The sequence below is a fragment of the Bubalus kerabau genome, chromosome 6 (genome assembly GCF_029407905.1).
Source record: "Bubalus kerabau isolate K-KA32 ecotype Philippines breed swamp buffalo chromosome 6, PCC_UOA_SB_1v2, whole genome shotgun sequence".
In the NCBI taxonomy this organism is placed as follows: Eukaryota; Metazoa; Chordata; class Mammalia; order Artiodactyla; family Bovidae; genus Bubalus; species Bubalus kerabau.
Window position 1 is genome coordinate 110,107,203 of NC_073629.1, and position 15,995 is coordinate 110,123,197.

At 49.0% G+C, this 15,995-nt stretch overlaps 1 protein-coding gene across 2 annotated transcripts; it reads left to right on the forward strand.

The window, feature by feature from the left end:
• Nucleotides 1–9,386: 9,386 nt before the first annotated feature.
• On the forward strand, nucleotides 9,387–11,876 carry LSM10 (LSM10, U7 small nuclear RNA associated). Of its 2 annotated transcripts, none has more exons than XM_055587013.1 (2): nucleotides 9,387–9,700; nucleotides 11,146–11,876. In XM_055587013.1, the coding sequence occupies exon 2, from the start codon at nucleotides 11,161–11,163 to the stop codon at nucleotides 11,527–11,529; it is 369 nt and encodes a 122-aa protein (XP_055442988.1). In that variant the 5' UTR covers nucleotides 9,387–9,700; nucleotides 11,146–11,160; the 3' UTR covers nucleotides 11,530–11,876. The 2 variants fall into 2 exon arrangements, with proteins under 2 accessions (XP_055442988.1, XP_055442989.1); XM_055587014.1 differs by lacking the exon at nucleotides 9,387–9,700 and adding an exon at nucleotides 9,797–10,040.
• The last annotated feature ends 4,119 nt before the right edge of the window (nucleotides 11,877–15,995 follow it).

Here is a 15,995-nt window from a genome sequence, read left to right on the forward strand (position 1 = left end):
ACTGGAGTGGGCAGCCATGCCCTCCTCTAGAGGATCTTCCCGACAAAGGGATGGAACCCACATCTCCTGACTTAGCAGGCGGGCTCTTTACCACTGAGCCACCTGGGGACCCCAGACTGCTTCTTACAGGCTTACAAAGTGCCTTCAGTTTTAGTCTCTTGTAAGCAGACGACAAGTGCAGGGGAAGACCCTGACCTGGGTCCGGCTGCCACCGCACTGTGACAGACCTGAACGTCACCATCTGCTCCCAGCATGTCCTAGGGCCTTGGAGATGGGCCGCGGGTGGCCGAGAGGCAGCCTCCTCCCTCCACCTATCCCAGAGCCATGCTGATGATCTCAAACCTCCCTGTTGTCTCAGTGAATAAACAAGATACAGATCTCTGGTAAGGCAGCCTGGTGATGAAGCAATCTTTGAGTTTCACGTCTCTAGTCTTACACAGATGTTGAGAAAAACAAGTTTATTTGCATTGTGGCTTAGGGCACCCAGAAAAAGCAGGGGAGTTGGGAGGGGGCAAAGGAAAAAGAAGACAAGGATTACTCTGGCAAGGATCTGGACTGAGTACTGACAAGGCATCATTGTTCATTTAACACCAGGCTTTGGGGTGTGAGGGCTTCCCTGATGGCTGCCATGCAGGAGACCCAGGTTCGATCCTTGGGTTGGGAGGATCCCCTGGAGGAGGGCATGGCAACCCACTCCAGTATTCTTGCCAGGAGAATTCCATGAAAAGAGGAACTGGGCGGGCTACAGTCCACAGGGTTGTAAAGAGTCAGACGTGACTGAGTGACTAACCCTTTCACCTGGGTTCTGAGGCTGTTACACAGCAGTGCCCAGTTCGCTCCAAGGGAAGGGGCACCAGCATCCCCATCCCTGCCCCGAATTTGCCATGGCGTCTTGGGCAGTTCCCTCAACAAGCCTCAGTTCCTCCCTTCATCTGTAAGAAACGGAAAGAACTAGTTCGCTGACTTAAAGCCAGCTTGCCCAGCTAAGTTGGTGAGTTTACAGATTCCTAGACGCTGCCTCAGGTGGGATCTGACAGTCGCAGTTTTACCCATGCCTCCCCCAATCTCCGTGCTTTGGGGGGCTATTTCTGTTCTCTTTCAGCAAACCTGTGACTTAGCTCTTCTCAGTCTTCAAACTGCCCTACTCTTGTTCTTGTCATAGTGTTGATCGTGTAAATCGTGCAAGGCAAAGCTCTAGAAAAGCCTCCTGAACAAAAGTCCTTTAATGGCTTCCAGAAGAAAGATGTAATAAAAATTGAGAGTGAAGGGACTTCCATGGTGGTCCAGGGGCTAAGACTCTGCCCTCCCAATGCAGGGGGCCCCGGTTCAATCTATGGTCAGATCCCACACGCTGCACCTGAAGACCTCACATGCCACGACAAAGGTCGAAGACTGTGTGCCACAACTGAGACCGGCTGCAGCCAAATATTTTAATTATTTATGTATTTATTTATTTTGGCTGCAGCCGATCTCAGTTGCAGCATGTGAGATCTAGTTCCCCGATCAGGGCTCAAACCCAGGTTCCCTGCATTGGGAGCTCAGAGTCTTAGCCACTGGACTACCAGGAAATCCCCAAATAAAAATTTTTAAAATATTGAGAGTAAAAAAGAGAGAGAAAATAATAAAATATTGCAAGTGGGGCTTTCCTGGCAGTCCAGTGGTTGAGAGTCTACCTTGCAATGCAGGAGACACCAGCTTGGTCCCTGGTCCGGGAAGATACCACATGACACCAAGCACCTAAGCCCATGCACCACAACTGCTGAGCCCTCACCACACAGCTACTGAAGCCCGCGTGCTTTAGAGCTGGCGCTCCGCAGCAAGAGAAGCCACTGCAACAAGAAGCCTGAGCGCCACAGCTAGAGAAAGCCCACGAGCAGCAAAGAAGACCCAGCATGGCCAAAAATAACTAAATAAAAACTATTTTAAAAATTGAGAGTGAAGGGGCAGGAAGAAAGGGAGGAAATGTATTTAGCCCTTAAGTCATGCCATGCAAGATTAACTCACTTTTTTCCTTACATCCAGATCTCGGTAGGCAAGAAACCAATTTTAGCATCGCAATCAGATCCTGAAGATACCTAAGTCTAAACAGGATCAGATCCCCTCATCCTCTTCCAACAGGTTTGTCACTCTGGTTTACATCCATGGAGACAAATTCAAGTCACAGGAAACTGTAGAAAGACAAATGCAAATTACAGGGGGGAAGTGTATATATTATACTCTTTTTTTTTAACCATAATACCTAATTGTTGTTCAGTTGCTCAGTCATGTCCGACTCTTTGCGACCCCAGGGACTGCAGCACGCCAAGCTTCCCTGTCCTTCACCATCTCCCAGAGCTTGCTCAAACTCATGTCCATTGAGTCAGTGATGCCATCCAACCATCTCATCCTCTGTCGTCCCTTTCTCCGCCTGCCTTCAATCTTTCCCAGCATCAGGGTCTTTTCCAATGAGTCGGTTCTTTGCATCATGTTGCCAAAGTATTAGAGATTCAGCTTCAGCATCAGTTCTGAATATTTAGGACTGATGTCCTTTAGGATTGACTAGTTTGATCTCCTTGCAGTCCAAGGGACTCTCAAGAGTCTTCTCCAACACCTCTGCTCAAAAGCATCAATCCTTTGGGGCTCAGCCTTCTTTATGGTCCAACTCTCATGTCCACACATGACTACTGGAAAAACCATGGCTTTGACTATACAGACCTTTGTCAGCAAAGTAACGTCTCTGCTTTTTAATATGCTATCTAAGTTTGTCATAGCTTTTCTTCCAAAGAGCAACTGTCATTTAATTTCATGACTGCAGTCACCATCTGCAGTGATTTGGGAGCCCAAGAAAATAAGGTCTGTCATTGTTTCCATTGTATCCCCATCTATTTGCCATGAAGTGATGGGACCAGATGCCATGATCTTAGTTTTTTGAATGTTGAGTTTTAAGCCAACTTTTTCACTCTCCTCTTTCATCTTCATCAAGAGGCTCTTTAGTTCCTGTTCGCTTTTTGACATAAGAGTGGTGTCATCTGTGTATCTGAGGTTATTGATATTTCTCCTGGCAATATTGATTCCAGCTTGTGCTTCATCTAGCCCAACATTTCTCATGATGTACTCTGAATATAAGTTAAATAAGCAGGGTGACAATATACAGCCTTGACGCACTCCTTTCCCAATTTTGAACCAGTCCTTTGTTCCATGTCCAGTTCTAACTGTTGCTTCTTGACCTGCATACAGGTTTCTCAGGAGGCAGAGAGGGTGGTCTGCTATTCCCATCTATTAATAAAGAATTTTCCACAGTTTTTTGTGATCCACTTCATTAGCATGGTCAATGAAGCAGAAGTAGATGTTTTTCTGGAATTCTCTTGCTTTTTCTATGGTCCGACAGATGTTCGGAATTTCATCTCTGGTTCCTCTGCCTTTTCTAAATCCAGCTTGAACATCTGGAAGTTCTCAGTTCATGTACTAATACCTAATTATAAAGACCCAAATTAAAATCCAAAAATCAGTACACCATTTACCTACCCCTTCCTCCCTTTAGGTGGCGCAAGTGGTAAAGAACACACCTACCAATGCTGGCGACATAAGAAACACAGGTTTGATCCCTGGGTGGGGAAGATCCCCTGGAGGAGGAAATGGCAACCCACTCCGGTATTCTTGCCTGGAGAACCGCATGGACAGAGGAGCCTGACGGGCTACAATCCATAGTGTCGCCCAGAGTCAGACACGACTGAGGCATCTTAGCACATGCACATGCTCCTTCCCTTAAATCAAGCCTGGAAAACTCCTCTTCCGCTGTGGAATTCCTGGGCAGCTGGCAGCAGAGGGAGTGGAAAGAACTGTTTCCAAGGGACTGGGCTGGAGACCCCTCTTCTCAGTTGAATCTTCCCTACCCAGCTTCAGGATTCAATGCAAAGTAAATTCTCATGTCATAGCCCACCTCTTTTCAAATGAGAATGTCAAGATGCATTCCAAGAGCCAATGGAAATCATTCTGGATTCTTTGGTCACCCTGACACCTCCACCACCACCCCACATACACACATGCGACATCCTTTTTGTTTCTGGCCAGTGGTTCCTCTGCTGATGAAAATAACAGTGTCGTCTCTGCTAGTTCCCAAAACCACAGGAAACCCGTCACGTGAGGCCTAGCGAGCTGTGGCGTTTTTTTCTCATTATGAAGGTAAAGGACCTGCCAGGGTGTGTCATTAACCCTAGTCCCATATTCTGGGAGAAAAATAAGAGGAAAACTGAAAAAGTGACTTTGAAAATCACAGAGACAGCTGAAATTACAATAAAGGAAGTTGTTTAAATTCACATCTCTTACAAAATTCTTCAAAAGTCACTGTCTATAAACTTCATAAATGGTTTTCTCTTTATTTTTGGATTACTTAAAACATAAAATTTTAAAACACGAAGGATAAAATAAGTATTATAAACAAAGCTTTATAGACCTGGGGGCAGACCCAAGACTCCTAAATCCTACACATGCACATTGGCTTCAGATCCCTCCACCCTCCTCTTTGTAAAATTCCCCAACTTCCTTTTGTTTCTTTTTTTTTTTTTAATTGGAGGCTAATTACTTTATAATATTGTGGTGGGTTTTGCCATACATTGACATGAATCAGGCATGGGTGTACATGTGTCCCCCATCCTGAACCCCCCTCCCACCTCCCTCCCCATCCCATCCCTCTGGGTCATCCCAGTGCACCGGCCCTGAGTGCCCTGTCTCATGCATCAAACCTGGACTGGCGGTCTGTTTCACATATGATAATATACATGTTCAATGCTATTCTCTCAAAGCATCCCACCCTCGCCTTCTCCTTTTTTCATGTATTTAAGGGGAAGGACAAGGATGCTCTCAGCTCAGGTTTTCTGGATATCCAGAAGGCCTCCCAGCTTCAGTTACAACTGAGAAGATAATAACCTGTGTGGGATGCCCCCCCTCACCTCTCCCCTCTAGCTCAGCACATCATTTACCTTCCTTACCCCTACCCAGCCCCCTTTCTGCACCTCAGAACTTCACCAAAAGCCGAAAGGCCGCCAAGGAGCCCATGGGTCCCACGCAATCCCACACAGCATGGCCTCGGCTCCTCCAGGACCTCCTCCTGCCACCAGCTCTCCAGCCTTCCCATTGCGTCACCTTGCTCTCTCCCACTCCCACAGCTTCTGTCACAACACAGTCCCTTTCCAGTCTCCAGCCCCAGCTTTGCTGGATTCAGCTGCCTTCTCTGCTCCCCATTCTCCTGGGCCCAGTTCAAGACCCTTTTCTCCTTTTCTTACTATGTCCTTGTACTCAAATCCTACTAATTTCTGACCACACTTCCCCTCTCTTCCTCCGTGGCTTCTTTTTTTTTTTTTTCTTGGCTATGTTGGGTCTTAGTTATGGCACACAGGATCTTCAGCTTTAGTTGTGACACGCAGGATATTTTGGCTTCGGCATGTGGGATCTAGTTCCCTGACCAGGGATCAAACCCGGGCCCCTGCACTGGAAGCACGGAGTCTTATTGGCCACTGGACCACCAGGGACGTGCCCCCTCGGTGGCTTCTGATTGAAGATCGCCCTCTGATACAGATGTTGATGTAGCCATTTTTCAAAGTCTGTGAGAATGGCTGGGGCAATTGCAGGAGGATCCTTGATCACCCCTGGTGTTCCCCCAACCCACCCTGTCATCACACTCACTTCAGCGGTCATCTCATGGCCCCATTTCTCACCCTCACCCTATCCTTTGCTCTCACCATCTCCATCCCTGTGCTGACCACATATTTATGTGCCCTGCAGTGCTTAGTCTGCATTCTTCTGCAAACTATTTTGCATTCCTTTTTTCAGAGAGGCCATTACTTTGATCCTGTGCTATCAACTAACAAATTTCCATATTCCCCTCTCTGGGCTGCAGGTTCAGTTTTCCTGAGACATTCCGTCACCTCATGCTTAGTGTCTAACATTGATATCATTTTTATTTATTCAGGACATTCACTTTACTTTCAAAAGGCATGAAGAATCTTCTTAAATTTCATATAGAATAAGACAGTTCTCCATGGAAAAGCACCAGAAGCAATGGATAGAAGTTACCTAAAGCTTCCTAACAATGGAGTAGAGCAGCGGCACAGGAGTCAGTTGCTGGTCACTGGAATATCCAGCAGTGACTAGGGGGTCACGGGAGTGAGGGAGGCTGCAGAGGGGAATTGGACCCTGGGTGGGAATTTGGAGCAGGTGACCTGGGAATCACCCAAACTCTCAGGATTCTGTATCTTCTGACTGTTGGATACAGAACCACAATGAAATCATGTACAGGGAACAGGGAAATTCAAGGCTCCTGTGACAGTGAAGTCACTCAGTTGTGTCCAACTCTTTGGGACCCCATGGACTGTAGGCTACCAGGCTCCTTCATCCATGGGATTTTCCAGGCAAGAATACTAGAGTGGGTTGCCATTTCCTTCTCCAGGAGATCTTCCCAACCCAGGGATTGAACCTGGATCTCCCACATTATAGGCAGATGCTTTACCATCTGAGCCACTAGGGACATTCTCAAGGATCCTGAAATGAACTCAATTCAAGTGGGCTTTAGTCTGGGTTTGAAACTGAACCAAAAAAAAAAAAAAAAAAAAAAGGAACTAATTCTCCACTGAGGTGAAGGAATGTACTGAAAGGGCTTCAGGCAAATGACAGTTGTCAGGAAGAGTGAAGGACCATGTAAAATGGCCAGGAACCAGGGACGGGGAGGCGGCATGGAGAGCACGCCAGCAGCAGCACCCGCAGGGATGAAGCGCTGGATGACGCAGACACCAAGATGAAGCCTCAACCGTTTCTGCTGGTCTGTGTCCCTTGCTCCAGATTTGGAATCTGATAATGCCTGAGTTTAGGTCACCAGCCTGTGCCATAGCTGACAAGGATCAGAGACAATATCTGCCCTTTAAACCATATAGAGTAGGAACAGAAACTCACCTCTCACTGAAATTCACAGAATGGCAGATCTCCCCAAAGGTGGGGAAAGGGGTTCAGTGGGCTGTGTAGCCAAAAAATGAGATACCCTCTAAGGCGTGAACCCCCTCCCAACCCTACCACTCTTATTCCTGTCAATGGGCCATCAGCGTTAAAATTTAAATCATCGATTTCCCCTCCTGCAAACCACACTCCAGATTTAATCAGTCCCCAAGGATTCTGATTCAGTCTCTTCAGGGTCTTTAACACTCATCCCTTCTTTCCATCCCACTGCCACCAGTTCATTCAGCTCCCATCATCTCACCACATTCATAAAACCATTGTTCCTCCTGAAACTGCTGTTTGTAGGGTGAAGCATCTCAGCCTTCTAGGGCCTTCTCCCTGTCTCAACACCCAAGAGATGAGTAGGAGAGGTGAGATCTACATAAACAGCTATGGTGAATCTGCATGCACCAAGCAAACATGTATCAAGCAGTATGATATCAGCCTCACTCCCAGTTGGCATTCTCAGACTTCAGGAAGGTACAGCCAGCCTTTGAAGGAGGGATTGGACTTAACATCTATAGATAAAAAGAGAGGATCCCAGGCAGTTGAGCACGATAGCAAAGGCAGAGACAAGAGTTCAGGGCTTGCCTGGGAGTCGCTGAGTCTGACTTTAGGAGGGCATCGGGTCTCAACGTTAGTGTGCACTGTTAGATGTGCATATTCCTGGGCTTTGCTCCTGATTCTGTAAGTGTGGGGTTGGGTTTAACAAGCATTCCAGATAACATTAAGGCAACTGGTTCCCTGGGACTTCCCTGGTGGTCCAGCGGCTAAGACTCCGAACTCCCAATACAGGGGCCCTGGGTTCCATCTCTGGTCAGGAACTAGATCCCATATGCCACAACTAAGACCTGGCACAGTCAAATAAATAATTTTTTTTTTAATGAAAGGTGATAAGAGGTTCCCTTATGTACATGGAGATCATTAGTAACCTTTTCAAGAGAAGTTAATGTGAGTAAAACTAAAAATACTCTTGAGAAGAAGCCAGATTACAGCGAGTTGAGTGAGTGGGTGAAAGCCCTCAGGATAGAGCAGCTGTTCTCAAATTTTCAGTCTCAAAACCCTTTTGTACTCTTTAAAAATTACTGAAAACTAAAGCATTTATGTGGGATATATATATATAGTAATCACATATATATGAAATTGAGATAATATATTAATATTAATTCCCTTTTAAATAACAATAACAGACCCATTATCATATTTTTATTTTAAAATAACTATGCTGCTAAGTCGCTTCAGTCGTGTCCGACTCTGTGCGACCCCAGAGACGGCAGCCCACCAGGCTCCCCCGTCCCTGGGATTCTCCAGGCAAGAACACTGGAGTGGGTTGCCAGTTCCTTCTCCAATGCATGAAAGTGAAAAGTGAAAGTGAAGTCGCTCAGTCGTTTCCGACTCCTAGCGACCCCATGGACTGTAGCCTACCAGGCTCCTCCATCCATGGGATTTTCCAGGCAAGAGTACTGGAGTGGGGTGCCATTGCCTTTCATATTTTTAAATTTAGTGAGAAGAGTGACACTGCTTTATATTTTTGCAAATCTGTTTCATGTCTGTCCTACTAGAAGACAGACTCTCATATCTGCTTCTGCGTTCAGCCCATCGTGCTATGCTGTTTTGGCTGAAGTACAAGAAGAAATGGAAAAGGAAATGGCACTGCACCGCAATATTCTTGCCTGAGAAGTAGCATGGACAGAGGAGCCTGGCGGGCCACAGCCTATGGGGTTGCAAGAGTCCGAAACGACTTAGCAACTAAACCACCACCACCACAAGAAGAAAATCCAGTCTCACGTAGAAATGGGGTTGGGAAAAAAACTCCCAATTGGAGAATCACTGATATAGAGGCCTCTTCTGAGAAGTTCAACTGTGTCAGGTAGGAAAACAGAGTAGCTGCCAGGGAGGAGAAAGACATTTTCTATTTTTAGGATAAGAAGAGACCAGCTGTGATGAAGGATGAAAAAGGGATGGTTTCTGAGAGAGGTTGAAACCAGTAAATGAGAGGGTGAAGGAATGACCTAAGCCTAACTCATGGGGCTTCTCCAGTGGGCCAGGTGCTGTCACACATTAATGAAGGTCACTCAAACCTTGAAGGGGCGTGGCTCAGATGGTAAAGAGGTGAAAGTCAAAGTCGCTCAGTCGTGTCCGACTCTTTGATACCCCACGGGCTGTAGCTGGCCCCTCTCCTCTGTCCGTGGGATTCTCCAGGCAGAAATACTGGAGTGAGTTACCAGAAGGGGATCTTCCCAACCCAGGGATCGAACCCGGATCTCCTCCATTGCAGGATGGATTCTTTACCAACTGAGCCGCCAGGGAAGCTATTATTTCGTTTGCCGGATGAAAGAATGACTCCAAAGGAGAAGATAATCCAGTGACGTCTGTCGGGCAGCAGGAGGGCGAGTCTCGAGCCCGCGAGGCATTCTGGGGATTGTAGTTCCGGGCTCGCCGCGGGGGACGCCACCTCTGCGCTCGGCCGCGCTCTCGTGCTCCGGAAGGACCGAGCGGCCCCGCGGTTGCCATGGCGTCTTAATCCGGCAGCCAGAGGGAGGCAGCCCGGCTAGGCGCCCGCTAGTTTCGGCGGCGACGTGCAGCGGCACAGCGGAAGGAACCCGGGCGGCGGGCCTGGGGAGCCAGGGGCGGAGCGCGAGCGAGCCTGGAACCACGGAGGCGGCGGGAGCGGGGCCAGCGTCTTCCTCCCGGTTGCTGAGCTTAGCTCCTCTTCCCAAGCCCACTCCCACGCTCTGTGAGTAAAGGGTCGTCACCATCCCCACTCTAGGGACTGTCTAACAGGCTTGAAGAAGCCAAGCGGCTTTCTCGAGGTCGACCCTCCTAGGAAGTGCCCGAGCCCCGTCCTCGGGCCCAGATCTGCCTCTTTGCAGTCACTGTGCTCCCCGAAACCCTCGTTTGAGCGGATACGCCTGGTGAAACCTGGGTGGGGTCGTTAAGAGTCTTCCGGCCCAACTCCTAGCACCTTGTCAGTGGAGTGGGTAGCTAGCTTGCCACACTTCATGCCACCCTGCACAGCCCTGTCGGGATCCTGAGTGAAGTCTTAAGGAAAGAAATTCAAACACCTGGCACTCAAGGTCTGAAAATGGGGGGTGGATAATACAGTTACATTAATACAGCATCCGAGCGTGTAGAAGGCAAAGGAAGATACACTCAGTGTGTTGAGAACCTGTTAACCTCACCTGTTGGCTTAATAGACGGGGAAACAGGTTCAGAGAAGTAAGTGGCCAGAGTGTGGGTAGAGTAGGGATTCCAACGTCCAAGTTTCTCTACCTTCAATACCTATGTGCCATGTACGCTACCCTTTCCTTTTTTTTTACAGTTGTCTAAATTCCTGGTTACATGGCAGCAGCATCCTGTGGACCAGTCATTCTCAGTGGGCCCTAAACCAGCAATATCAGCATCAGCTGAGAATATGTTAGAAATGCACATTCTTGGGCTCAACCTCAAACAGACTGAGTTAGAAAGGGTGGTGGGGGGAATCCTTTAACCCCTCCTTCAGGTGATTCTGAGGCACACTAATGTCTGAGAACTGGTGAAGCGATTCATCTAGGGGTCATGTTAAAATGCAGCTTCTTTCAGTAGATCTGGGGAAAGCCTGGAGATTCTGCATTCTGAAACAATACCTGGGTGATGCTGAAACTGCTGGTCCACAGACCATACTTTGAGCAGCAAGGGTGTACACTACACTTTAGAGGAGTGGTTCTCAAACTCCTTGTCTCTGTGTTTAGATGCACATTAGAATTACCTGGGGAGCTTTTACAAAATAGGGTACCTGGGCCCCACCCCTGACCAAATGAATCAGAGCCTCTGGGGTGTGGTGACCAGAAACTCACTGGGTGATTCTCATAGTGAGGGTTCAGAACCCTGGGTGTGAGAATTGGAGCTGGGCAGCCATGGATTAGAATCCCAGCACCTTGGGCCAGTTACTTAACATCTCCTGGCCCGGTTTTCCTTGTTTATAGAGTGAGTGTAAGTGATCCTTGGTTTGCAAGGTGTTGTGAGGATTCTATAAGGTGTGTCCATGAAAGCACCTAAGGGCGCTCCGTAGGCATAAAAATGGAGGAGGTGGGCATACTTGGGGAAGTCTGGGCTGGGGATTTTGTGCTAAAAGCTGACATTGATGAGTTAGCACCCATACTCCCTAGCCTGCTTCAGCTCCCCTGTGTGTGCCCCTCCCAGAGCAAGTGTGGAAGAATGGAGGTGAGCCACTCGGTGAAGGAGCGGACCATCTCCGAGAACAGCCTGATCATCCTGCTGCAGGGCCTCCAGGGCCAAGTCACCACCGTGGACCTGCGGGATGAGAGCGTGGCCCACGGACGCATAGACAACGTTGATGCTTTCATGAACATCCGCCTGGCCCAGGTCACCTACACAGACCGTTGGGGGCATCAGGTGGAGCTGGACGACCTCTTTGTGACAGGCCGGAACGTCCGTTACGTCCACATCCCCGACAACGTGAACATCACCGCGACCATTGAGCGGCAGCTGCAGGTCATCCATCGGGTGCGTTACTTTGGCAGCAAGGGGCAAGGCCGGCAGGAATTTCCCTCCAAAAACTCTTAAGTAAGCCTGTCCCGGTCCCCACTTAGGTTCCTGCAGACTTCTTCTGAGCCAAAGCCTGCTCTCCCTGCCCACCCAGAACCTGGGAGGGGAGCAGGACCAGCCCAGAAGCTGGTGTCTGACAGACGTCACCTGTCACAGCTGCCTTTCTCAGGGTCTCACCTCTCAGACTCACCCTGGGACCCGGAATTTTAGTTATCTGACTGTGGCCTTGGGGTAGATGACAACCCCCGCTTTGGATCATTATTTATCTGAATCTCTACTGATTTAGGGATTGTGTCAGTTTTCAGCCCTCTTGCATTGAGGATTATTAAATACGCTGGGCCTGAGGGGCCCCATTTCTCTTGCAATTGTGTTTGTTTTCTCATGAAACAAAAGGAGGATGCAGAGAAGTCTGTGCCTCGTGCCTTCTGCTGTGTGCCGGGCTCCCTGTTGGTCTTGGTGTCATAGAGTGCTGGGTTGCCAGCGTGGCTGCACATTGGAGTCACCTGGCCCACCCTCACCTATTTGGCTTTAATTGGTATGAGTTGTGGCCTAAGCAGTGGGATTTTTTTTTTTTTTTTTTAAGTTTCCCGGTGATACTAAATATGCAGCAAAGTTTGAGGATGTAGGAAAGGCCTTCAGTCTGGTCGGGGAAAGTGACTCTTCTGTTGAGATTTCCCGCTGGAGAGCTCGTTCATCTCAGTGCTCTTTCCGGGGGGAGAGCCTGGAGTAATCCCGGATCCTCCCCTCAAGTGTAGGAGCTTATCCAGCAGCAGGAAATCAGGCTCCGATTCTGATATTAGACCCTCAGGGAAGAAGGGGGTCTCGGGATGAGAACCCCAGCCTTTGTTGTAACTGCATCCCCCAGCCTTGGCAGCCCTGCCATAGGCCAACTACCATCTCATGAAAGCGACTCTGTCCCGTGGAATCAGAGAGTTTGTCTTCATCAAACAAACATCCACAGAGCAGCTGCCGTGTGTCAGGCCTCCTGCTGAGCACACGTTGTCCAATAAGCTTTGGTCCCTTCTGGAGAGGGACTTAGAATCTAGGGCCGGAGGTAGACATTTCCCGAGGGAGACTGCAGAGCGGCGTTGGTTTGGGCGCAGGCAGCTGACAGTCACTGCATGTACATTCTAATCCAGTCTGTTTAAGTGTTGTCCCTGGACCATCTCAGCAGAACCAGCTGGCATGTCTAGAAGAACTACCTTCTTGGATCCCTGGATTGAAAACAGAATCTGGAGCCTGAAAATTTGCTTTATTAACACCCACCCACCCATCCACCAGGAGTCCTTTGCCTGTTGTATTTCTTCTATTGCCCAGAGGCCTCAGAGGCCACAGGGGAGAACAGTGGATCTGAGCAGGGAGAAAACCACTGCTCTGAGTTGCCAGGCCTCTCTGCTAGCTAGAGTTAAGGAGAGCAACACGAGAAGACTGCGGGTAAGAGAAGCCAGAGGGCAGGTGCAGAAGGGAGTCATCACTGTGGAAATGTCTGTGTTCTCACAGCCGGGGGGAGACCGCCTCCTCCGGTGTGATGAGCTGGCGGGGAGTCTCCCCACACTGCCGCCGTCACAGACATTCCCCACGTGTCTGCAGATGCTGCCACACTGGAAGAGGGCCCGGGTTGGGAGTTCAGCCTAAAGGTGGAGGAGAGGTAGGCTTCAAATGGTGTGTGGGGGTGGGGTGGGGGGTGTCTGAAGGGAGGAGGGGCGACTTCCACATCCTCCAAAGAGCAGGGAAAGCCTAGCATGGATAGCTGAGAAGGGCGGCTCTGGACCCATTCTATAAGTTCTATAATGGATCCCACTGTGGATCCATTCTGCACAGATCCCAGTGGGCCTCTGCTTCCAAAGACAGGTGGGAGGCAGGATACCAAGACCTTCTGAGATACACTAATGCCAAGTCCCTGGGGTAGAGCACAGCTCTACCAAGGTTATGGGTCTTGGCATCTGGTCCTGGACTGCTGGGAAATTGACCAAGGCCCAGGTAGGGATTGGGGGGAGCTCAGTGCCACCAAGCTATGGCAAGCCATGGGTCATTCATTCCACAAGTAATATGAGTCACAGTGCCAGCTACTGAGGGAACGACAAGAGAGACAGGGGTCCTGCTCTCAAGGAGCTGACGTTCTGGAGGGGGAGATGAACAAAGAAAAATAGACAGGAAGGAAGAAAATAGACAGGAAGGAAGTAAACAGACAGGAAGGAAATAAACAGGGCACATGGAGAGAAAATAGGTTTTATTTCCAAAAGTGTAGTCTGAAGAAGTTAAATTTAAACTGAGAAGGCACCTACCATTTAAAGAGCCAAGGGAAGGCAGAGGAAATCGCCAGCGCAAAGGTCCTGAGATGGAAAGCTTGAGGGTTGGGGGCAATAACCAAATACCACTGTGACTGTTGGTGGAGGAGAAGGAGACAGGTGAGACAGGAGAAATGGGAAAGAGGTGAGGCAAATGATACAGGGCCTTGTGGGTCAGGAGTATAGCTCGTTCCGATCTCAAGTGTGTAAGAAACATAACTTGAATTTTCTCTAACTCAACTGAATTCATATTTTGCTTTACTCAGCCAGAGTGGCAGAAACTTAATTGCAGTCAATTCAGGGTTCCCCATCACTTTCTTTGGAATCAGTTGAATTCCAGGGCATTTCCTTTCAAGATGCCAAAGCACGGGAAAGGCAGTCCCACTGGCGTTCCCCGAGATGTCCTGGTTTTGTCCTGGTCTTCTGTCTTCAGCCCACTCAGGATGCTGCCAAGGTCCTCCTTCCTCACCTCCCGTCCGATGGTAACCTGTCCCTCTTGGTGTTCAGACTCTCACTCTTATTTTTTCAGGCCAGTCAGGCCCAGCACGTTCCTAGGGTCTTGGGTGAGTTGGGCCCCATTTGCCGCGTGCAGCGCAGACGGTTCTGTTACTTCTTGGCACTCCACCAGGAAAAGGAGCACACGTCTTCCTGCTTCCCGGGCCCTGAGACCCAGCGGATGCCCTCTAGCTCAGAGGCTGAGCTGCTCTATTCTCAGGGACCACCCCCTCAAGTCTCAGTCTCCCAGATCCCCCTCCTTACAGTTTTCTAAATTTAGATCTGCACAGATATTCTTTCCATCCCTCCCTGAAGGCGAGCAAGGCTCTTAGAATTCAGAAGCTAAAAATGAACTCTGCATTCTGGCTTGTCATTTGTTTCCTGGCGTAATGAATGCATAGTAACCTAACTGCACAAGGGAAGAGCCAAGGGACACCAAAGAAGAGAGGAAAAATGTATTTCAAAATGTCATTGTCCCATCGAGGTTTGGGTTTTGTGGTCATCACTGCGGCCTTTGTTCAAGCCCGCACATGACTGAGCACTCAGGAATTCTGAGTGAGAGGGCATATCTGGGCCATGGAGAGAAGAGGACAGGAGGCTCACTCACCTGGGGAAGGGGACTACCAGGGATCTGAGGAGAACTGGGTAGGCCGTGGCTTGACATTCAGTTCCCTAGGGTGGTGCGGCCTCTCCAGCTCTCAGCTGGATGGGACCCACAGAAGAACATCCAGTTCAGTGAGTTCCAGTCTGGAATGCCTAGCTGAAGGGTCCCTGAGGGCAGCAGGAGTCCCTTGAGCTCTTATCAGTGTTCTAGAAGGGCCAGAGGAACAGCACAGTCTATGAACGTTAACCAAGCTGACTTACCTCTGCTTCAGGCTGGAATTCTACCAACAGCATGATGGGCCACTGGCTTCCTCTTCCTGATCACAAGCTCTCATAGCTGTAATATGACGCTGTAATGAATAAAAAGGAAGAAATGACTTGATGGCAGGTTGTACAAAATCTTACCAGATATGAGGCTCATGTGGATGGAAAATACTAAAAGAGGCTTTCAAGGTGACACTGTGGGGAAGCCCTGATCCAGTCCAATTCTGTCATTTTTCAGTCGAGGAAGCTGAGATCCTCTTTCTTTAGGGAGAAGGTGGAGGGGTCTCCCTGTGTCCCATAATTAAGATAATGGCAGAATGCCAAGGTGGTCACCACAAATAGCTACTGCTTATTGAATCTCACTGTGCACCAGGCCCTGTGCCAGGGGCTCCACGTGCTCCAGGAGGGCAGAGCTGTGGTCCTTTTGGTCCCACTGGATCTCTAGCATCCAACTCAGTGCTCTGCACACAGCTGGCACTCCATAAATCTTTGTGAAATGAAAGAATCATCTCATTTCATCATTATAACAGCCCTAGAGGTATGTATTAGTAGCCCCATTTTAGAGATAAGCAAACAAACCCAGAGAGGTTACCTGACTTGCTCAAGGTCACAGAGCCAGTGAACAACAGGGTGGGGATTTGAACTCGGGTCTGTATGCCTGAAACTCCATGATCTTTACTACTACACTGCACACTGTTCTGCCTCCCAGCATTCCTGATACTGGTAACCAGGAAAGATAAGCAATGCCTTGATGATTCAGTGGGTAAAAGAATCGGCCTGCAATGCAGGATACACAGGAGGTTCAGGTTTGATCCCTGGGTCAGGAAGATCCCT